Here is a 24,397-nt window from a genome sequence, read left to right on the forward strand (position 1 = left end):
TCAAATAACATGAAAACAGCAAGGAGTCTGGTGGCACCTTAAAGACAAACAGTTTTATTTGGGCATAAGCTTTCATGGGTAAAAAACCCACGTCTTCATCTGAAGAAGTGGGTTTTTTACCCATGAAAGCTTATGCCTAAATAAATCTGTTAGTCTTTAAGGTGCCACTGGATTCCTCATAGTCTGTATCCACAGAAACAAACACGGCTACCCCTCTGATACTCAAATAACATGTTTTTTTACCAACTCAGTAGGCTATAAAGTAATAAACTGTAAAGTGATGAATCAATTCACTTACGTTTGAAATTGCTTACTCCATGTCATGTCTTTAAAAACAATGCAGTATACAAGCCTGATCTTGGACTGAAATGCATAAAGGCACTGTGAATCACCACACTGAACATTCCTTTTTACCTACTTTGTAAATAATTATGTAGACTTAATTCATATTGCTGATGTTTCGTGTTTGAAAGATTATATTCAAAAAAATTAGTGCTGGATTATCTCACCATAATTACAAAACACTATTTTAATTTTATAGTTGCTGAGTAAATTCATCTTTACAAGATGGATGGAGTGGGAGAACTGTCACAATTGCAGGTACATTAACAAGCTCTGAACTGGTCAACTAATCCAAGATGAGTTAGCAATTTGTTGTTGTTGATAGAAATAACGATGTAGTTTCCAAGAGGTTCCTTTGAGGCTATTTGCTAATTTCACTCAGCTTCATGCCTTCACATTTCTACTACCACCAGCACCATACATATTACACATTAATAGTAACCACAGAAGGAAGCTGGCCTTTGTCCCCTGTCGCATATGTCAGTCAACCTGTACAATCTTCCCCACAAGAAGCATGTGACGTATGTAGGGAATGACTGTGTGGATGACCCTTTTTTAATAAAAAAAAATTGTGGTTACGTCAGAACTGCCATCAGAACTGCCATGTGGTAACGAACAGTGTGGTACTGGGGCTTAAGTGCACCAAAACACTCACAATATTTCAGAAATTTTAAGTGGGAGGGTTTTAGAATGTTTGTGGTGATGGCTGGATTGTTTGCACTGGCAGAATCAAGAAGTATTTGCTGAGACTACTCAAGGAGTACAATACAATGCATTCTGCACAGCAGCAGAATAGGTGTTGAGGCACATTCATCTCTGGATACAGAATGGACAGTTTTTGTCAATATAAAGAAAAGTATTCCTCAACGGTACGGATTTCGATTATATATAGTAAAACTTTGTGACAATACTTCATCTTTCCTTTAAAAAGCATCTTTGTCCTGAGCTCCCCGCCAATACTTTAAAAGTACAAAACCAAAATACAATATAATAAATTAATCCTTTCTACTAAGCAGCTGCACATAATGCTAACACCCTCATATAGCGACCCTTACCTCTCTTCAAAGGCCCGATGAATAAATTGGTTTTACACCATGGCCTGAAAGTTGGCACATCCAAACTATTTCTAATTATGAAATGGAAAGCATTCCTGAATCCCAGCAATATTACCGGGAATGCCCTGACTGGTGCCTCCTCTCTTATTTCAAGGGGATATAGTGTTAATATTGCCACTAACTGCAACTGTGGCAGTGTCTCAGGAGGCTATTACCAGGCAATTTAGGGCTTTGTAGTTCCACACCACCACCTTAAAATCTAGGTGGAATCTCTGATAAACAGTGCAGGTCCAGAGCATAGGTGTTGTGTACTCTATAGTACACCTCACTTGCCAAATGCACAATCAGCAACCATTCCAGCTTTTGAATCATTTTAAGATTAAGCACTGGAACATATTCCACTAATCTAAGCTAAAAACGACAAGAGGCATTGTGTCCCCCTCTTACTCATCTCCTTGAAGACCAAATATGTTTTCTCAAAACAATCACCTTAACACAAATGCATGCTGCTTTTTCTTTGTGCTGTTCTGAATTCTAGCTGCTTGCTTTACTGACAATTTTTAATATTGTTAACATTTGTGCTAGTAGATCTATGGAGGACTGTAGAAATGAAAATTAACTTTAGAATCCTATTTCACTTTCAGGTGTCTAAGGCATTAGGATAACTAAACAAAACTTTAAATGTTTAACTTAGTGTAGTTTCTCTCTTTAAATAATCATTGAACATCCTTAATATTGTCATAGTTAGGGTTATGTATTAGTTGAGTACTACTCTGTAGGTTTGTAACTAGACTAAAACGGAGCTCAGAAGCTGTGTTTTTTTTTTGAGTGTTGTGTAATCCTAAATTAACAAAATTTTACTTCTGAGTTTCTAGTGATAGAATAAAAGCTGCTTTAGAAAACAAATTTGAGAATTTTAAAAAATGTTTTAATTAGAATTTTATGCATATACATATGTAGAAAAAATGGGAACAAGAAAGCACAAGCGAGATCAACCATCATGTGCCTATTTCCAGTATTAACAATACTGCCAACGTTTAACAAACAAAATCATATTGTACAATTCTTATTTTATATATATGAAGGGAGCAAGTTGATGGATTTTTAAGGCAATTGCTGAACATTTCCCCCCCAGTTACAGTAAATCCAACTAGCCAGATATTTATGAAGTGCCAATTTATCCTGATACCTCGGCTGGATCTCCAACTTATCTTCTTCAACCTTATTTATCTAAAATTCAACCTAATTTAAGATTAAGTAAATCAGAAGTTTTCTTATGTTTAAAAAAAGTTTGAGACTTAACATATCACAGTGAAAAGTCAGAGGCTATTCTGGCCACTCTCTGACCTTGCTCTATTCAATTAATAAAAAAAAAAAAAATCAAACAGAAAAAACTCAAGCCTTGTGCTCTCTGCAGCAAATTAGACTTTTCCTAGATTCTACAGCACTCTAGTGGAAATTCTGCAGCAGTTTCAAATCCCTTTTTTAAATTGAGTTGCTTTATTGAATTGTATGATACCTCTAGTTCACATATCAAGCTTTTCTTTGCAAGCTTAAAAAGCGGAAATAGATTTTTTTTTTTTAAACTGTAGCTTAAAAATTCTAGAACAATATTCTGCAGCAAAGGGTGAATTCTACACAAAATTCCACATCTGTGAATGACAGAAAAAATACACGTCCCTATTTATAGTAATACGTGGTTATTATATAGCATTTTTCATCTGTAGATATTAGAACTACCACAACATTTTTCCCTTCCTTACTTTTGTGCTCCAATATAAAACATTGAAGCATTTAAGCAGACTCACCCTCTAGATTTTCCACACAGGAGTTGGACATGAATGCTGAATGTTGAGTCCATTTCTCTGCTGAACCTGATGGCTGGTATTCCAGGTCAGAGATAAAATTGTCTGTGTCAGAGAAGAAGACAGACATAACTACTGACTGGCCTAAACCAAGAAGTCACAGTTCACTCAACCAGGAAGTGGATTTCACTGATTTTTTTGTAATACTGACTTGCCAGGTCACATGAAGTACCCAGTTTCATTCAAGATAACAGTGTATATTTTGAGGTGAATATCACTTTGTAAATTAACAAATATCTTATTAAAACAAAGTTGATTACCTAACAGGTAGCATCCCAAATTTACACCACGTAACTTCAGGTTTTTGCATCTTGTCCTTCTGAAAGTTTTCAGTTAAAATAATCATGACCAAAGTCAAGTTTTTATTTTTGTTTTAACCTCCTAATTTGCTTTTTGTGGTCTAGTTACACCAGCACAAACGACTAAATATTTCCTCTTCCCTGAAAAATCCAGGCAAGAGGCAGCCAATAACTCAGAATAAAACAAAGAAATTAGGATTTCTCTTTACTTCAAAGGAGGATTAGATCCATTACAGTAAATAATTTATTTTACCCAGTATTGATCAAACTGTCTGAACAAAGATCTCTCTGCTTTTTCCTGAACATATCCTCCCATCTGTCATAATCCAGCCAGGCCACAGAGCAAAATTTAAGTACCAGGAAACTGACTCTGATCCTGGTAGCACTAATACAGATGGACAACTATGGCACGAAGAGCAGTTCGTAAGGAACTGTCAAGAGATGTGAATATCTGAGATGAAGCAGGCAACAGTCTTGAGGGATAAATTAAGAAAATGCTCAGTACCCAGTTTATCCTTCCAAGAGAGAGCTCTTTAAGGGTTGAATATTGTATTAACCAACTCCAGCATTTTCATTTGGTAGTGTTTTCAAATGTACAAATAGTACTAGCTTGGGGTTTTTTTTTTTTTAAAAAAGGTAGCTGTAAAATTCGTAAAGGGTTTGTGCACGCAGTTTGGTTCGGCTCAGACAGGTCATTTAGTTATGTATTTATACAGTGCTAGTGCCTACTGTGCTACTGGTTAAGATTCTTGAATACTAGCATGTATCTGCCTTGCTATCATGATCTTCAGATGTCTTGCTTAGGAAGATTGCTTCAGATGAAATATTATTGCCCTGGGTAACTCCTAACTTTGAGTTTGAAGAAGGAGCTCAGGCGGGTATTATTCTTGTTCAAATAAAATACACATGCAACCTTTAGGAGATAAGGATAGAGGACCACTAGTTCTTTTGAAACAACAGGTCTAGTTAGTGAGAGGAGAGAGTTCTCCCACCAAGTGGGTGGGTGCCATGACCAACAGGAAAGTAGATCTTTCCTCTGAAAAAAATCAAAGAATCCAGGAGGGCGGGGGATGCTAATCTGGGAGCTAGAGGCAGAAAATAGCCTTGAGGAACCAAGAAACTAAAGGGAGCACCCCTACAGTGAAGCATGTTGGAGGCAGAGGCTCAAGCTTTCAATGGAATAGGCAAGAGACCCTTATGAAAAGCCTCCTGAAGCAGAAGGTAAAAGCAATTTGATTTTTAAAAAGTAGAATGGGTGTTTTTGTTTTGAAAAGAATACAAACTCTATCCCAACCTTTGAGTAGAGAGGTACACTGTTTGGGTCACCTTATCAACGAGATTTTTTCTCTCTTAATACCATCTGCCTGCCTACAGTGCATGCGGATTCATCACCTGGAGAGCTCTAAACAACGTCTATGACTATAACAAAGGAGCACTGTTTACTGAAAAAATGTGCGTCTCTGTTCCCCTGGTAATTAAGAAATTACTACCATGTTATCAATCTCAATGTTCACACTATCATTCTGAACACATCCTGAAGAGAAGTCAATGCCAACTTGCCATCTCTCTGTTTCCATATATTCATATGTAGTCTTCTCTTCTCCATGAATACACTGCTTGGTTTGCCATTGATGCAGAGTGTGCCCCAAAAATTCATGTCCATTATGAAAGTCTGCTGGAGATATGAAGGAGGACTATCTGTGAAACTTTGAGATAATTTTGCTCTTACTGTGAGGCCAATTCTCTGTTTTAGGGATCCTAACAAGTCCAAGGAGTGGATTTAGCTTTGATAATTCTCTATTGTCCAAATTTTTCTGATCTTCTCTCTGATTTTGTGCAGCTGTAATGCAGAAGTGGGTGGTTTCTTCAATAACAAAGAAACTTTCTTAAGATTAAACACTACTCCTAAGGACTTGACACGACCAAGATCTCTGCTATATTATGCCAGCCTCTGTGATCTTGCTTGGATGACCCAATCATTCAGGTATGGAATAACAGAAACCCTGTTTAGGGGTGACCATTACCACTACTACACCTTGGAAAAAGTGCTTAGAAACCAAGATAAAGAGGAGGAAACTGCCAGGTATCCAACATACTCTAGAGGAGCCTCTTATGTGATTGAGCAATATACAAAAACACAACCGTAAGTTTTGTGGCTGCAGCTTGGTTCTAACAGCCATCAATCCAGGGGACAATTCAGAGTGTCTATATCCAGAATTTTGGCTACTTGATATCTGAAGTCCAAAATGGGTCTTGCCTCTCTGTTCTTTTTTATGATGAAAGAATAGTTGGAATTTCTGACACCCTAAAGTGTGCAAGATAGTTCCAATGTTCAGGTGATAGTGAATATTTTTTGTTATGCCTTATTTATTTATTTATTTATTTAAAGAAGAGAAGGGGATCTTGGAATCAAACACTTGAAAGAGACTAGCTGGAAAAATTGTATGGTAAACACCATACAAGAAATGTTGTATGAGGTAATCCAGGCCCATTGGGAAATAAAATAGATCATCTCCCCAAAGATCACCCCTCACAGGAATAAGCAGGGATATAAAAATAACTTCACTTCAATCTAGCAGAACACTTTCAAACTGGATTAAGATAATCCAGAACAAATCATTGTTAATCTGGAATAAGTATCCATACATGGGGTTATTCAGAAATCATCATGATCCCAGAATAGTTATTCCTGAATAACTCCAGGGGTAGACAAGCCCTGAGAAAAATGTTGGGGAAGTGTGTCTGTTTTGTTTCTTAACTATTCAGTTGGGCCAAGATTTTCCACATGTGATTAGTACCTAATTTAGGGACCTAAAGGGTGGATAGATGATCAGCACTTTCTGAAAAGTCAGGCACAAAAAAAAATGAGGTATTGTACTCAAAATCACCACTGAGAATCTTGACTTGGGACTGAGTAAATCCTACAAAAAATTCTTCAGACAGCATTTGCTCAAATTAAAAAATGCTTCAGCTGTATTCACCTCTTGCATTTGCTTTGCATGAACATTTGAATGATTTATTTACTTGTATTAAAACTTGCAGAAAACAGAATCTTAAATTTGCCTTCTTTAGTATACACACCCAAGTAGTTTTTTTTGTTTTTGTTTTTAAATGGGATATGAAACTTGATCAGAGAACTCAGAACTCTAGCACAGAACCTACTAAATGGTTCAGACAACAATCAGTACACTTGGCAACTAGGATTATGCACACATACATACAATTAAATTAATTTATCACAGTCACAAAGTAACACACCAGACAGAAAATAAACCTTAGTGCCTAGTTTAAAAATATTTTCTTTAACAATGATGCCTTATCCAGGGCCTGGGCAGCCCAGAAAGGAAAAGGGTTAAGATCTGTAAAACACTTATTTCTTAAGTATTAATTCTGCCTCAGAATTCCAGAGGGGTAATCTGAAGGTCATCTTTGATTATAGAAAATTCCTCATACTTCAGAAAAGAGAGACAGAAGCAATACCCAGGGCTGACTGGGGGGGGTGGGGAGAGGGGAAATTACCGGGGCTCGGTTTCGTCGGCCCTGTTTAGCTGGTCTGCCCTTGCTGGAGGGCCCCAAATATTTTTTTCACCGGAGCCTGAACCCACTCTCAGCGGCCCTGGAAATACAATGTGATTTTTTTTGACCAAATCATAACCAATCAACACAGCCTGATTTTAGACTAATGCACCATACTGTGCATAATAAATCCATAGAGGTAAGAGTTAACAATTCATAAAGTTAATACTAATGATGAATAAATAGGAAAGTTTTGATATGCTCAGATGTTCCATCAATAGAAAGGAGGCTAAACTGAGTTAGTTGTTCAGTGATAACACTCTTTGAAATTAGTTTTATATACAGTTGTGATTATGAGGTGTTAATGTGTCCTGGCAGAGCTATCACTGATAGCAATGAGCTCTCAGGCATTTTGCTATACTATGTATTGCTCATCACATGATGCATATTTTATATTTATAAGGGCTTTCCTGTCATGCTCTTTCTGGAATTAAGTGCCCTTAATTTGTGATATCAAGTACCATGAACCACAAGTGAGCAAAGTTACAGCCCTTTAGAGTATGTACTTTGATGCAGGGATTTTGTTCTTTGTTCTGTGTACATTAAAGCCGTGTACACTTACAGAAGTAGATAGTGTGAACTGACCTACAAATCCATATTTCTGATATGTTTTCTACCTTAAATTCACATATTATATTCACTGACAATTAGTGTTAATTAAAATAATTTGTAAATAGGTGGATTCAAAAAGGAATTTCTTCAAAAATATTCCACTACATGATATGATTTTAGATAAATTTGACACTCCCTTAAAATGAGACCAAAAAAAGCTTAAGGTACCCCGAACTATATAGTTAAAAGAATGGTGGTGCTTTTATGTCAAATTATCCCTCAATTAGGAGATAAATTCCTTCGTCCATTGAAGCGAAAAAAAGACACAGTAATCTGGATAAATTAACCTTTCAGGGGTAGGGGGAAAAGAAGGGCAAGAATCAATTATACTTCTTTAGGGTAGTGAAGGCATTATAAGATTAAGTTATTTGAGACCATCTGAAGACACTGTTTTGGGTACACACACCCAGTTAAAAATTGCAGTAAGTGAAGTGAATCAGAATCCAACAATGTGGTTTGTGAGTGGTCCCCCGCACCCCACTAGGTGCTGTGAAGGCCATGCAGCATAAACTTTTGCCGTCTGCACATTCTCTACATTTTACAGTCAGTGGTGCAGCATGGGTAAATGGAAATGTATGTGTCGTTCTTTTTTAGCAAATACAGTGGGGTATATGCTTTGTTTTGTACAAGATACAATAATTCAATTAAAAAGTATAGTTATTTAAAATAAATGTATTTATGGATTTATTAAGATTACCAGTAATCCTCAAGAATGTTAAGGGAAGACTACAGCATGTTTCCTCTGATACTGGCCTTCCACTTGTCATTTACATGTAGAGCAGTAACAGCTGTGGGTATGTTGTTAAGAGTCCCTGTAACTAAATAAGATTAGTTAGTGTAATATATTTAGCTTAGTCTTTCACTGCACATAACCAGCAAGTGCTATAGTGTCAACTTTCACTACAGCAGCAGGCCAGGCTATAATTAACCCACATCCTTCTCTACTGGGGAACAACCTGCTGTGATTCTATTGGTTTGTGATCAAAAGAGGGCATAGGTTAATAGCAAACTATGAAGGACCTGGTTGACTAAGTTACATTAGACTATTCAAAAATATATAGGCCATACTGCCTTTGACAATTTCAAAGTTTAGATCTTAATCATCTAGAAGATATATTTTTTAATTCGAGTAATAAAGTCTTAGGGTTTGTCTACAGTGCATTAGTCTGCACCAGAAGGGTGTGAATTGCAATGCACAATAGCAATGAGCATTTAATGGACTAACGGGTCCATGTGGACCCTGCTGGCATGCACTAAAAATTCCCCTAGTGCACGTCAGCAGGGTTCACATGGGCCACTAGCGAGTAACATGCTAATACACACTAGAATTTACAATGCTTTGCTGTGGACTAATGCACCGTGTAGATCAGCCCTTAGAGCGGGGGTTCTCAAGCTAGGGGTTGGGACCCCTCAGGGGTTGTGGGGTTATTACATGGGGGGTCGCGAGCTGTCAACCTCCACCCCAAACCCTGCTTTGCCTCCAGCATTTATAATGGTATTAAACACATTAAAAAGTGTTTTTAATTTAGAAAGGGGGGGGGGGTCACTCAGACTTGCTATGTGAAAGGGGTCACCAGTAAAAAAAAGTTTGAGAGCCGCTGCCTTAGAGTCTGTGTGGACAAGGTCCTGTACCCTCAACAAAAAGTGATAGACACAAATTGTAACAGCATTTATCTGGCCTCTCTCTCAATCCACCTCTTGCTGGCTAATATTGGCTTCCCAATTTGAAATCAGTCTCCCCCTTCATCTTCATTCCAGCATATGCCAACTGCTAACGCTGCCCCACTTCCAACCCCTGATATCGCCCATTGTACTTACCAGAAAGCAATCAGGAAAGGGTATAGGACTCTATTTTATTGCAAAACGCCCCAGTTTTTTTTGAAGTATGCCAATTTAGGCAGCAAAATGAAATGAAAGGAAATATTCCAACACAATTTAAAAAAATGAAATCAACAATGCAAGTACGGTATAGTCAGTAAAGAACCTCATTTTTGAATATTTTCCAGTTATAGTAAGATACTGTAAATTCAGCCTCTGCGTACAACAGAAATTGAAGTCCTGCAACAAAGCTTAGGCCCAATGGGCTGCAAAGTACAGAGCCTTACTGTATGTTTCACAAAATCCGAAGACAGTTTATAGAACACTAGTCCAAAGGAGGCCGTTTTTGTCCCTTATTTCTTAAGCAGGATTTTCAAGTATTAGATTTCTTACTTCAGCATTCATGACACTTTGTAACAGCCTAGTTTAAATGTACTATATATACTACTAATTTGCTGACTGTGTATTGTATTTTAATTTTTATATATAGTGTTCACTTTTCAATACATTCAAATTATCTTGCTCTTAATATTGCAATTCTGTGAAAGTTACTATAGACTCAGTCTGTGAAAGCTGGTGAACAGCTTCTCTAGATAACAGTATTGATCCCTAGACCAGCTAGCAAAGGATCTGAATCATCATCAGTGCTTTCACACAACTGAACATATCCCCTAAAAGATGATAAATTATTGATCATAATACTGTGATCAATTCAGGAAACTGAATTAGGGTAAAAAGTTTAACTCTAGATATGGACTGTATCTTACAAAGGAGCTTACAAATTTTATGCACAGAAAATTGTTAGAGGAGATCTAGTTATGATTTCTAGAAAATCCACATCTGTTTTCTAATCTCCACCTTTATGGAAGAAGGATACAACACATAAGGAAGTGAAAGGGGATTAGCGAAAAGGTTATCATAATCTGATACTAAACACAACCCATGGTTAATAGAACCTCCTAAAAATGATTAACTACAATTATATACATTACCCAAATCCACAAAAAAAATGAAAATTTACATAATGCACACTCAGAAGTAGAAATATTCAATAGCTTAAGTTTCAGATTATCTAAAAGAGTATTACATTTTATAAAGTAAAATTTGACACAGTTGTAAACTAGAACGCCACAAAAGTTAAATTTGCTACAAGTTAACAGAATTAAAAAAAAAAAGAAGCTGCAGACCTCAACTTAACTCACTGCTGCAAACATTCTGAACAAGAATGACCAGATTTTCAAGATGAAAATCTGGGACACCTGTCCTGGGGCAAGAGCACACAGGGGACTGTGTCAGAGGGTGATGGATGTATAGGGCAAAGACTAAATCAAATGCTGAATCCTACTGTCTTCAGCCAAGCAATCTCCATCCCTCTGTCTCCATCATCTGAAGGATCTCACACACTGTAGGGAAAAGGGTGGTTTGAGTCAATGGGAAGAAAAGGATGTCAACTTGTGAGAGACCTTGAGAACCACTTGTACTTACACAGCCTGCTGTCAGTTTCACCAGCTCAGATGACCAATGGTTCTGAGATGGCCAGTGTGCACAAATGTTTAAAACTGGACCACCACTGGTCTTCAGGAACACACAGCCATTCCCTATTTAGAATGGTACCCAATATAGTTGGCTTTGAAACTACCACATCTTCCAAAAGGTAAAATTTAAGTGAAGCTTCTTCTAGCTCTGTTAGTAGTTGTTTGTAATATAAATCGTAATTCAGCATTTAAATTCCTTCTTATATTCAATGCATTTTTGATTGCAAAGAGATATATACACACACCAGAATTTAAAGAAAATAAATGAATTTGAAGTTCTTTGAAATGCAGGTTGCCAGATTCCGATCTGCGACACCACATCTACCATGAAAGTCTGCTATAGACAGTACAGTGTGCATACACGCACACATACAGTGCAAGTGGTGTCCACCCCCCCCACTCCTACATACTATTTTTACCCTTTGGGATATATACTCTAAATGGAAGCTTTTTGCAAAATTGCACAATATGGAAAAATTGCACAATATGGAAAAAAGTTAACCCATTTGTCACCCCTCTTAGGCTTGCATAAGCATGATGGGTGTGAAGTCATCAGCATAATGGAATGCAGATTCACAAATGGCAAAGCTGATTGTCTGGATTTCAGGGGAGCTAAAAGGTGAATGGGATTATAGAGATGCTTAAATCAGTTCAAAGGTGAACAGCAGCCTTTTGTTAATTATTTTCAGGACAAGTTCATCAACATTAATTTAATGGTTTTCAGGTTTTGGGTCACTACAGTATTCTAAGCATAAAGCTACAAATCTAAAGTGAGTCAATATCTGTGACATTTAAGTATCAGAGGGGTAGCCGTGTTAGTCTGGTTCTGTAAAAGCAGCAAAGAATCCTGTGGCACCTTATAGACTAACAGACGTTTTGCAGCATGAGCTTTCATGGGTGAATACCCACTTCTTCGGATGCAAGACTTGCATCCGAAGAAGTGGGTATTCACCCACGAAAGCTCATGCTGCAAAACGTCTGTTAGTCTATAAGGTGCCACAGGATCCTCGTGACATTTAAATATATCATTTTTCCAAACAATTGTAAAACCAACCATTTTAGTTTGTAAATCTAAAAAGCATATGAAATAGAAGAGCTAGTTTACAATATCAAATGCCACAATTTTCATTGCCACACCACTATTCATTTCAGCTTAAACGCTCCTGAATCTCTTCTACAAAACTGACCATTGTAGTATCTATGGTTATGCGCTATGAAAACTTTGTAGTCTGCTCCAAACGAAGATTTAAGTCATTAAGGTTGATGGATTTTTCTGAAATTCTCTGCAGTAGCTCCAAGAACTGTTTAGATGTGTGTGTAGGTAGTATGGGGTGACAGAAGGGGAGAGGATGAAAAGGCATTAATATAACAACTGTAAACCTGTTTATCAACCAAGAGAAAAAGGGAGGACTGAACTTTACTGAGTGAACATTCACACTTTGAAAATTAACAAAGCCTGCCGTTATCTGGAGAAAATCAAGAACACAGAGGTCTACCTCAGGTCTTCCACCACAGAGGAAGCATTTTAGCCTGCATTTCTTTAGCCTTCCTCATACAAACTGGGAAGTCTTTCCTTTAGGCAGCAAGGGAATTCTGAGAGTCCCAGTGGAGAGAGCAAGTTCTGAAGGAGGTGGTGAGAGGAGAAGTGGTAGGTACCAATATGCTAAGAATGAGGGGTCAGATCCACATTCAGAAACATGAGAACCTCAGGCCTAGGTGGGGAAAAAAGGGAAACTAAGACAGTATCCCATATGCAGTGTCTGGACACTTGAAGAGGAAGGGCCTGCCTTTAAGAGAAGAGGGTCCCACAGAGCCAAGTGGAGGAGGCAACCCCAAGTCTACCTGCCCTAGGGCAAGGGATAGCAATCAGTTTTAGAGGACATCCTTCTGAACTGATCATAGGCAAGCATTTTAGACTACACAGCATGATCAAACAGAGCACAAGCAGCCCTAGATTGTGACACTAGGCCTGTGATGTATGCTAAATAATCATAAGTAATCCCACCTTGGGGAGATGACTCCCAATTTCCTGGGCCTCTGCCATCAGATCACAGATCCTCAACCCCTTCAACTGCTTGGAATGGAGAATATGACAAGGCTTCTTGAGATGTTTAGAAATATTCCAATATATCACAAATTGCTGTATTCTGGAGCATCTCTCACACTTAGGGCTGGTCTACAGTGGACATTTTCCAATATAACTATGTAGTTTACAGGTGTGATTTTTTGCCAACTCAGCTATCAGTAAAAGACCATGCATGGATGCAGTTCTACAGGTGCCTTATAGCAGTATAATTTATTATACCCCTGACCAGAATAACCATAACTGTATAAGTACGTTTATAGCTGTGTAACTGTATCTACACTTGAGGAGTTTTTCTGTTTTAACTATGCTGGCACTGTTGAAGTGGCAAAACTTTAAAGCACAGATGAACCCTAAGGAAAGCAGTGGTCTTCTAAGTGACAGACTTCCAGGGCTAAATGTAACATTTTGCAGATGTGCTTAGTCAATTATGCTTAAAGTAGCCCCCTGTAGTGGGAGAGCTAAATGGGGATTCTTCCACTTGCAAGAACATAGAATTTAACAACAGGGTGAATTTGCCATAGAAGAAAGTTCAAAAAAGTCAAGTTTTGTCACCACATATAAATCAGACATCTGACTTCTGGCAGAGGGTAAGGAAGATATTCTTACTGGTTGACTACATTACTTGCAAAATCGGCTTCTGCAATCTAGGCCTTCAAGAACAACCTCCTTAAGAGCTGAACCAGCTTCAGATACAAATTGGAGAGCAGGAATCAGGCATAGGTCCCTTTTACCAGAAACAATGCTTTTTCAACTTGTTGATTTCATTCCATGTGTTACCTTGAACCAACACTTCTTGATGTCTGGAGATGAGGTCAGTTGTACTCTTGGAAAGTTCTTATGTGAATTTATTATGTTAATTCCAGCGACTGCTTTCAGTAACTGTATTTCAAAGACTGAACTTGATGCATGCTTGTGTCAGACAGATGCACCATGCAATTTTCCTAACGGTTGCGTATTTTCGAACTGAACTTTTTCATAAGCCATGTCAGAAGCCCTTGTTTTCACCAAGGTTCAACTTCATGGCAAGTTAAAATTCTGTTTTCTTCAACTGAAACAGCACAGAAAATTTTAGTGCAAAACAAGTCATGCTTTATGGAACAGAAACAACCTGAAAATTTGAGTTTGAAATATAATGGCAAATTAGTAAATTCACAAAAAAGTCACTGTTGCTGTTTGTGGTGGAATAGCATCAGGACATAGGTAGCTTTGCTCAAACCTACCAATGGAAACGTAGCTATCTACAGGGTTAGACAGCAACTGAGGAGTTTTGAGAATGTCAATAGTGTCTAAATGTTGGACATTTGCTGTTCAAGAGGCAAATTGTGGATCTAGTTCCTCGTACCTTTCACTAGTACTAATTTTTTTTTAAATAAATTTTAAGAATCTAGTGTCTCTTTAAGAGCAATCTGTTAGAGAACTGTTTTCTAGGCAATAAGAAATATTACATAACCATAGTTTTAGTACTTTAATGTTTTTTAAAAACTAAAGTTACACAAATACCAAAAAACGATACGTAGCAGACTCACTGATTTTCATGAATTACTTGGAGGCAGCTTGCAACCTAACAATTCTTGAAAATTATTAGCTGATAAATTAAGATGGTTAGATAATTGGGCAGTTATAATTAGTACTAGTTAAGTATCACCTTCATGTACTATTTATAGTTTATAAAAAGTAATTAAGGCAGACTTCATCAGTACATTCTATTAAATCTTTGAGATGTGGAGCATACTGTTTTTGTCTGGATTAATTATTAGATTAACTAGGTTCTCTACTGCTAGGCGTGTCAAATCCATGCACCCCTTGCCAGCCGGTGTGTAGTGAATGTCCCATGGCAAGCGGTGGGTTTACTGATCAACTTTTGTAGAATTTAAGCTTTCATTTAAAAAAGCTTCTAGCCTTTGAGGGTATTTCTACATTGCAGTAAAACACCCACAACTGGCCTCTGTCAGCTGACTTGGCTGGGGATGGACGGCTATAAAACTGCAGTGTAGTCATTTGGGTTCAGGCTGGAGCCCAGGCTATGGGACCTTCCCCATATTACAGAGACCCAGAATCTGGGCTCCAGCCCAAGCTCAAATGCCTATCAGATTTCAAGGTAGTCCTGAAATTTAGATAACATTTTAGTTTCAAACAGAACTGATCTGGGCATTAGGTTTGTCCATCTAAACTGGGGCATTTTTACCTAGTCCGTGTCACGCTGTAAACGACTGCCACATGCTTAGCAAATGAACCTAAACAGGCCTCTACGTTTGATTTCTCTCAGCAACTAGCCTATTGCAAATGGTGGACGAATAAAGCGTTGACACCACTAAGGGTTAGAATTGTATTCTTCTGGAGTTTGAATTTCAAGATATTAGTCAAAGGCTCCAAATTACATTTCAGTAACTCTAAGTATAACAAAAGGACACAGTAGCATCAAATGAACATGTTACAAATAGAAGTGTTTTAAAACTAATTCCTCATGTAGAAGGATGAATGTATAATGTTCCTGAATGGTAAAGGGTAAATTTTTAGAAGGGATTTTGTGCTCATAAAACCAATTGTAGGTGAAAATCAAAGGAAGAGCACTTACTTCCTCTAATTACAGGAATTACACCTAACGTGCAGTACATATACAACAGGCACTGGGGGGACAAAAATGTGACTGCAAGTTTGTGGATGGAAGCTATGCCTGTAAAAGAGAGACTGTTCTTCTGAAAATATGTTGCTTACATTATTGCTCCAATGTCACCAGTATCTTACAAAATCCCAGCCATCAAAAGTTATATCCACTTACCATCATCTAGCGTAATGTCTTGCAATCCAATTGTTTGAAAATTCAACTCTTGATCTTCAGGTTCTGGCTTAATGTTAACAGCTACCCCGTCTGATGAAAATGGAGATGATTCGCATACACTGTGATGTACTAAAGATGAAGCTGCATGAAGACTTCCCAATCCAGGACTATGTTCTTGAGGGGAGTGTTGTCCCGAGTGACTTACAACTGTTGGGGGAGGGGATGAGGCAGGTCCTGAGCTAGGAGACTGGTACGGCATAGGTTGTAGCTGAGGAGAAGCTGGCCCTGACAGTGGCGAATGGACCAAAGGATGAGAAGCTGTTGGGGATGGTGATGAAGCAGACCCTGGGTTTGCAGAATGGTATGTGACTTGCTGCAACTGAGGGGAAGGTTGCCCAAGGGGTTGATTCATTGCAGAAGAGATAGAACCCTGCCCACTATTTGGACAGTGGTATCCCATTGACTGCAGATGAGGTGATGACTGTCCTGAATGAGCTGGATGTGCCAAAGGATGCCCTACTGTACATGAAGTTGTCACTGAGCCAGGATTCGAAGAATGGTACTGCATTGGTGGCAGAGGTGGGCAGCTAAGATTTATCAAATGAGGTACAGCTGCATCTTGTTGAAATGAAATAGCGTCAAATCCTTGGCTGGAGGCAGAGTTCACGGGAAGACCAGGTTGCCCATTGTACATAACATTAGATTGCATAGGCTGGTAGGAAGGCCTCACAGGAGGTGTTGATGTTACTTGGAAAGACTGGTGAACAACAGAAGGCAAAACATGACACTCATCACCTGGACTGAAGTTTCTACCTTGTATGTGAGACAGATGGGATACTGCTGATGTCACCATGGATGTATATGGTTGCTGAACTGGGCACACAAGGCTCCTGGGTGATGTAGACAGTAAATTATCGTGCGGGTGCCCTGGATCTGCTGAAGACAGCTGAGTTCGGATGGAGTGCAGGCCCTGAACGCTGCCAGTATGAGGCAAGGACAAAGATGGAACAGCAGTCAAATCCATTTCATCTCTGTGCTCTTGTTTCATTAAAACTAGAAAAATGAATAAAAATCAAAATTATACCTTACAATTCTATTTCACTATAATGCGACTCAGTACATACTTTAATTACGTTGCACTTATGTGTAAATGCTATGCCACTACTGTTGGGTTTCTTATATACTCAACTTGTTTTCCCCACCCCATATCATTCTTTTTGTCTCACTCAATTTTTCTCTTCCATTCTTGAATTTGTGCTTCTTGTCATGCTGGCTGGCCTCAATGCCTGAAACATTTTCCCTTTTCTTATCTACTCAGTGTTTTCCTTCAGCTCCCTATTTCCTCATCAGTAACCCCCAGGGTCTCCATCTTCTGAACTACTGCCCTATGCTTTGTATTGGCTTGGGGGGAGGTGGGGTGTTACTGTATTATTACTGGTCAGGGGCCTAAGCTCAGTAGATCTGAGTTAATAAAGGACACTAGGGGCCAACCAGTGAGCTTCACTGACAAGGTTCTGACAAGAAGTTCAGCACCAATCCGCACATACAGGGGAAAGGGTTATGAAACTATTACCAGAGGCTCCAAATTATACCTCCGCAGATCTAAAAAGTAAAAGTTTTGCCAACACAGCTATGTTGGCTAGGGTGTGATTTAACTATGCCAGAAGATCCCCTACTGTACACCCAATTATACTGTCAATTATACACCATAATGACATTGCAAAGCTGGAAAATACTAACTAAATACATTAATGCCACCAAATATTAACAAACAAATCTTGTAACAGAGCCTTCGGAAATATACAGATACTTCTTACGCAAACATGTATTTTCCCTTTTAACCTTGGAAACCAGAGGCGAGATCCAACTACTTCAGTTCTGAAGTAAACCATTTCTGGGTATTCCAGAACATGAAACATGGAATGTATAAGACAGCAAATTCACAGGTAAGAAGGACAGTTTTCCATTTACCTCCCCTCTCTAGTCTGACAGTCTGTACAGTGGAATGTGGCAGAGGATTAGCTAGGAATGGACGTTTGGATGAGCCCCAATTATGGGGAACAGGCAATGACCAGAAAGCTTGGCTGAGCCCCATTTCCTATCCCTGCTATCCAGCCCCCATCACCTGCTATGTAATGTGCTGTTCCCAATACCACAGAAGCAAAAGGCCCTGTTCTTCTCTGTCCTACTCAACACCTGCTGCCTCAGCTGCACAGCTCCCCATGTGTGGGGACTGTCAGGAAGCCATACAGGTCTCTGCAGGGCAGCCATATTCTCTCTAGTAGTGTACCCCAGCCTCTCTACTGGGTGGGGGAGGCAGTTACTGACTGATCTGGAACAGATGATGGGAGGGAGGAGGTGGCTCTCATGTCCTTGCCAGGGTCCTGGAGCCATCTACCACAGCTGCTGTTGTTACAGGAGTTAGAGGGGGTTCAAGCAGGCTCATATTCAGGTGGGCTTGGATGCTAACTGGGTGGGGTCACGGCCTATCCCAGGCCCACCTGTGGCTATAGTCCGGGGATGTGCAAAGCAGCATTTATCCCTAGTTTGGGAGGAGGATTCATACTACGTACAGTAACTCCTCGCTTCACATTGTAGTTCTGTTCCTGAAAAATGCGACTAAGCGAAACAATGTTAAGTGAATCCAATTTCCCCATAAGAATTAATGTAAATGGGGGGAGGGAGGGTGTTAGGTTCCAGGGAAATTTTTTTCACCAGACAAAAAACTATATATTTTATAGATATACACACAGTATGTGTTTTAAACCAACAAATTAATACTGTTCACAGCTATGAGATTGTGAAGCTTGGTTGAAGTGATGAAGTTGAAGGGTGGAAAAGGGTGGGATATCTCCCAGTGAATGCCTTGCTGCAAAATGATGAACTAGCACTGGGCTGAGCCCTCAAGGGTTAACACACTGTTGTTAATGTAGCCTCTCATCAAGGCAGCACAAACAGGAGGGAGGGGAGACAGCATAGCAGACAGAGACAGACACACTCCTTGTGTGTGGAGGAGAGAGAGAGATGCACACTGCCCCTTTAAGTAAGCTGACTCACTCTTAAGAGCATTGTCTTTTTAAGCGGATCAGGAAGTTGAGACAGCGGCTGCTGCCCCAGGCTCTCTGTCTCTCTCCCTCCCTCCATGTCCCCTCCCTGCTCTATATGGAGAAGGGGTAAGCGGGGAGCAGCACATGGCAGTGGAGGGAGGGACAGCTGAACTGCCGACTGATAGCCTGCTGGGGGGCTTTAGCACAGGGAACTTAGGGGAGGGGGGAGCTGGTGGGGGGCTGCCGGTCCACCGTGGTTCCCCCTCCAGCTAGCTGCAACAGGCTGCTCTTCCTGCAAGCAACGGACAAAGCAGGTGGCTGCCAAACGACGTTAGAGGGGAGCATTGCACAATTTTAAACGAGCATGTCCCCTAATTGATCAGCAATGTAACAACGTTAACCGGGATGACTTTAAGCGAAGAGTTACTGTATATGAGGACTGATTCTGGGTTACTGCTGAGGCAGTACCTTCTTTCTAAAGTAGCCTTCTTCCAAAGGCTGCATCGGAGGAAGAATAACAAAAGTACTACAAGGCTGATGTCCAATGTTCACACTGATATCCATATAGCTGACTTACAGGTTTCTTCATATGAAGCACTAGACCTTTTTGCCCAAAGAGGTTGCTGAACCTCCCAGGACGCAGACTGTTAGATTCACTCTACATGCTCTATAGACTTCTGCAATACATGCTTTAATCCATCTTGCAATGGAGGATTTAGTGATGCTCTTCCTTTCACTCAAGAATGACATAAGATGAAAAATACTGTGGACCTCTGATAAGGTTCCATGTCCTTGAGGTAAATGTTAAATGTCATCCTGACTGCCATTTTATTTCAATCTCCTTGGGATGTTTAGGATTAGAGAAGGAAAGGCAAACTCACTGGCAACCTGTGGAAAATTAATGTTAATTTTTGGAATAAATTATGTCTCTATCCAAAGAATCACTTTGTTCTTATGGAATATACAGACGTGGCTTCATAGTCAATGCTCCGACTTCGGATACTCTCCTAACCAAGGTGACTGCTTCTAAGAAATCCGCTTTGAGAGAAAGTAGGCCAAAACAGAGTGTAGTGATTCAAATGGTTGCTTTAAGTCTCCTAGAACTAAATTCAAGCTCCAGAAAGGAAAGCTATATATCACTGGAGGACTACCATGTGTATCTACTCTAATGTACCTTTTGACATGATGATAATTAGAACTCTTTGTTGATTCCTTATAATTCAAAACACTTGCTCTGGTAGAGACCTGTCTCCTTCTAAGAGTGTATCCTGAACTCTGAGAGTTCCAGAGACTTCAATTCTCCCTTTCCATCTTGCATGTTAACTTTTAGCAGAGCTGAGTTTGAGTAGTGGATTGGTCTCTGGCTCAGGATTTCTTTCCAGGCTGATAATTTCAGAAGGTGTTTCATTTGCAACCTAAGTCAGAGAACTATGGCCATCTGCATGGCTAGTATAGGACTATCGTGATGACTATGGGACATTTTTTTAAGGATAATTTTACTGGCCTTGTCAATGATATGAGAGGACAGGCATAAAGGATGCCTTGAGACCTTTGAGATAGGAGCATCAATTGCTTTCTTTTCAGGTTCTCATCTGCTCACAAAAAAACTTCACTGCCTATTTTCCCTCAAGGTAAAGAGATCTATGATTGGAACCTTAAATCCGACATCTCCTGAAATCCTGAAGGATTCACACTCCATTTTCCCAGGTCCAGGTCCCTCCTGCTCAGTCAGGCTACTCCTGAGCTCTCCCTTCCCCTTTATGTGGATGGGTATGAGAGGAAAGATCATACTCTAACCAAGTCAGAAAATAAATTGATTCCTTGTGCAGTGCACAGTGCAGTTGGTGTTGTCTGCAAAGAACAGTCCATGATGCTGATGGCCCTTATCTATAGTCAGCTTATATTCTTCTCCCAAATTAGTCCATGTCCTCCTAACCACTTCAGTTTGGTGTGCACTCCATCCACGAAGACTGGCAACAGCAGTGATCATGAGTCTCCCTGGCTCTGACATCAGATACCCATTTGAATTTCAAAGGATGAGTCCATGACTAGAGCGAGGAAGTGAATGACTTTAGAACAGTGGTAACATTCTGATTGATTGCAATTTCTTCCTGGTATGGCGTTTTGAGAGTATCCTCATATGAAATCTGACCCACTGAAGAGTGCCCACACATGAAATCTGGCTGAGGAATAGCATTCAAATTTTCAGGGATGTCTGATGACCAGACAGCACTTGGTGAATTAATGAGTATCTACTGTGATCTCTCCTCCAAAAAATACAACTTTGTCTCTCCTTGGTATCCAGGATCACTCCTACATGCAGAAGTTGGAGATGATTCTTCACTCTGATCACCTGAAACCTGGTAAAAACCTGTAAGCAGGTTACAGTTTCTTCTAGATCCTCAAGCACCACCTGATGGGATGATCACTGTAAGCAGGGATAAATGAGCATGCTCTCCTTCTCTGAAAACGGACACTAAAGACAACCAGGATTTTTCTGTAGATTCATGAAGCACTCACTAGCCCAGTGGGAGAGGCCTGAACTAAAATGTCAGCAACAAAAGCAGCTGCTACTGAGATCCTGTTCAAACTAGTTTTCAGTTTATCATCTTGACTCAGACATGACTGGATTTTTCCCCCTTTGTTGAAAATTTTAGTTAAAAACCCCCTCTTCCTCTGAAGGAATTCATGTCTTTGAGCAAGGCAGAATCTCAGCTTCCACCTTTGGCAGAGCGACCAAATCTTTCTCTTGTTCTTGGGTAAAGAACAGAAGCTTTGACTTGTCTGTTGAAACTCTTGGCTTTGATAAGGAACTCTCACTCAGTCTTGATTTCTTTTTCAAAAACTCAGGATGTAATGGAACAATTCTTTCTTTAACTTTTGCTGGAAAGTATTTCTGAGAGGCTCACTTCGGTTTCCATGAGACTAGTGGCTCCTGGAGCGTCTCAGGGACCATTTCCAATTTGGTTAGCAACATCCATAATATGTGATCAAATATTTGCTAAGTTCTACTTGGGCCAAGCTAGATAATTCCTCTTCCTTCAGGGAAATTGAGCTGGATGAGGAGGAGAAAGAATTTCTCTTCTTCTTTACTCTTAGCGTCCTTTTTTTTTTTTTTTAAACCTTATGGCCCTTAGAGGTATGATATGTTTGGTTTTAGTTCTTTTAGAAACACAGACTGGAGATGCATCTCTCTCTTTGCTTGGCAGGGAGATTCTGGCCCAGAGTCTGAAAAGAGGAGCACTTGAAACTTGCAGGGATAAAGGGAAAATAATTTTTTTGAAAAGCATGCAAGTTCAAGCTACTGGTTTTCACCATATGAAGTTTCCTCTAGCCTTTAAAATAATTTGGGGCAGGGGGAGAGGAATTATGGTTAGGTAATGTCTCCACTCTATTCTTGAGGTGGAGGAATCTTTAGAAGGGTCCTACTGAAGATGGAGCTGTAAAAAGCGAGGAAGGGGTATTCCTCCACCATTTTCTTTGTAGAAGGCGGCTCCATGGGCAAATAAGCTGTCTTAAGCAGAGTCACTTCATTACTTCAAGGAGCACCCTCTAGTGAGGGAGTGGTGGCCCCAATGGATTCCTAAACAGCTCATCTGCTGAAGTTGAGGAGAGGCTGCTGCGTAACAATCAGTTGCAGCAGTGATGGTAGTGGCAGTTGCTACTGCTCCACCTGCCCCTGCAAGGTACCTTTATGGGATCTGCCTGTGAGATCTCCTGTGTGCCACCTCTGTGACTTAATTCCCTGGCTTTTTGGGGGGAGGGGGGGGGAGGGAGGGAGACGGGGACAGGACAGTGGACACTTAATTCCCTGGCTTTTGGGGGGGGGGGCACTTAAAAACCTGTTTTAGAAGTCTCCAATTAGTCAAATTCATTTTTTGGGGGTAATTCTATCCTGAAAGTCTCTGCTACCAAAAGGAGACCCTTGATCTATCAGATGTGGTCTATCTGATGTTGCTCTGCCTTCAACCAGCAGGGTAAAGGGGAATGCCCACAGTACAGACTGCTGGACATGGAAGGGGTGTGGGGTGAGAATTTATGTGGAAGTCTGGGAGAGGAAGAATGGATAATTATGAAATACTACTTAACATATTATGGATATATATCATGCTGTAAATTAGTCAAATAAACAAAGGCTCTTTCAATTAAGTAACAGTTAAGATATTTAGCAACTTTTTCCCATTATTGCAAAGGAATTTTTTTTTAGGTACATCCAATAATACTTTGAAGTTTTCTTGAAAGAAAAAAAATCGAGGGGATATGGCATTTTGAATTGAATGGGTCCTGTATGTGAAGTTCCTACAAAATTCCTGAGGAAAAGAGGAAGAATGGCCTTTAGTTCGACTGAGTAATAGGCTTTTCAACACCACTGTCCCCCAAGCATTCAAATATGTCAGACGGAACATCTGATGAAATGGTCTTCAGTGCTTTTAACATGGGTGGTGAGCTGCTGGGAGCTAAATTTAAAGGGCAGCACTGCTACTATCTCTATTAGGCCATCTCATTATTTGGTGTTGATATCCGTGGCTAAACAATTCTCATTGGCCATGTAGATCATGGAGCAGAGACTCCAAGAAGAAAGAGGTGAAGCTCAAAAGAGGTTCCCTTAAGTAGGTCATTGTTGACCTTAATGGAATCAACAATTAGCTTATTACCATGCCTACGTGGACTTATTTCATATTTCCTTTCAGCTCCTGGGTTCTTTCTAAAACAGTCACAGAATTGTAGGTTCACACATTCTTCAATAATTTGAGTCCCCCTGCTTCTTTTTTAAGCCAAAGGCCATGGGTAACAGGGGCTTACTTATAAGCACAATAGCTTTTTCCTGCCAACACCTGTCAATCAATTACTGGCTTACAGCATGCATGTTAAAATGAAAACAGGAAACCCTTCAAGTGGGTGTTAAGGGTTGCCGTAATGTAGCTTCATTTATAACTTCACTTCCTTTTTATTTTGGACACATTTTAAGCTGGTATGTTCCATTACTCATTCCAATATTTCAAGAGTAGTTTTTTCAGTAAAGAGCCACCGTATGATTACTTTGGTGTACTTTTGGTATAAAATAATAATTCAGGTGTCAGTCTACAGTGCCTGTTAGGAGCATCCATTAGTTTTCTGATATATACTTGTGTATGTCAAGTCCTCCAATTTCACATAAACAGCGTGTACAAAGCAATGCTGAAGGGAATTTACACTTACAGTTATCACTGGTTCTTGATGAACTCCTGACTGCTCTTTACAGTCTATTAGGAACTTTAAGTCCACTTGGAAAGCCATCCAAAAAGAATAAGTGTTATATATCTGCAGTAGGGTTTTCCCCAATACCAATAACACTCTTGCTAAGTCAGATCAACTAGAGTATGCCATTCTTACAAAGTTCCAA

General features: G+C 39.7%; 1 protein-coding gene across 4 annotated transcripts in view; it reads right to left on the reverse strand.

Annotated features, from left to right (window-relative positions):
* The window catches only part of NFATC3 (nuclear factor of activated T cells 3), a 151,149-nt gene that overhangs the window by 8,790 nt on the left and 117,962 nt on the right, over nt 1-24,397 (reverse strand). For 2 of the 4 annotated variants that reach the window (XM_044987265.1, XM_044987266.1), the window contains exons 9-10: nt 15,968-17,020; nt 3,206-3,307 (exon numbers count right to left, since the gene is read on the reverse strand). In XM_044987265.1, the coding sequence (XP_044843200.1) occupies nt 3,206-3,307; nt 15,968-17,020 (1,155 nt within the window). Of the gene's footprint in view, nt 1-3,205; nt 3,308-10,781; nt 10,971-15,967; nt 17,021-24,397 lie in introns of those variants that run through there. The other 2 variants (XM_044987268.1, XM_044987267.1) reach the window with 2 other exon arrangements.

The sequence above is a fragment of the Mauremys mutica genome, chromosome 14 (genome assembly GCF_020497125.1).
Source record: "Mauremys mutica isolate MM-2020 ecotype Southern chromosome 14, ASM2049712v1, whole genome shotgun sequence".
Taxonomy (NCBI): domain Eukaryota; kingdom Metazoa; phylum Chordata; order Testudines; family Geoemydidae; genus Mauremys; species Mauremys mutica.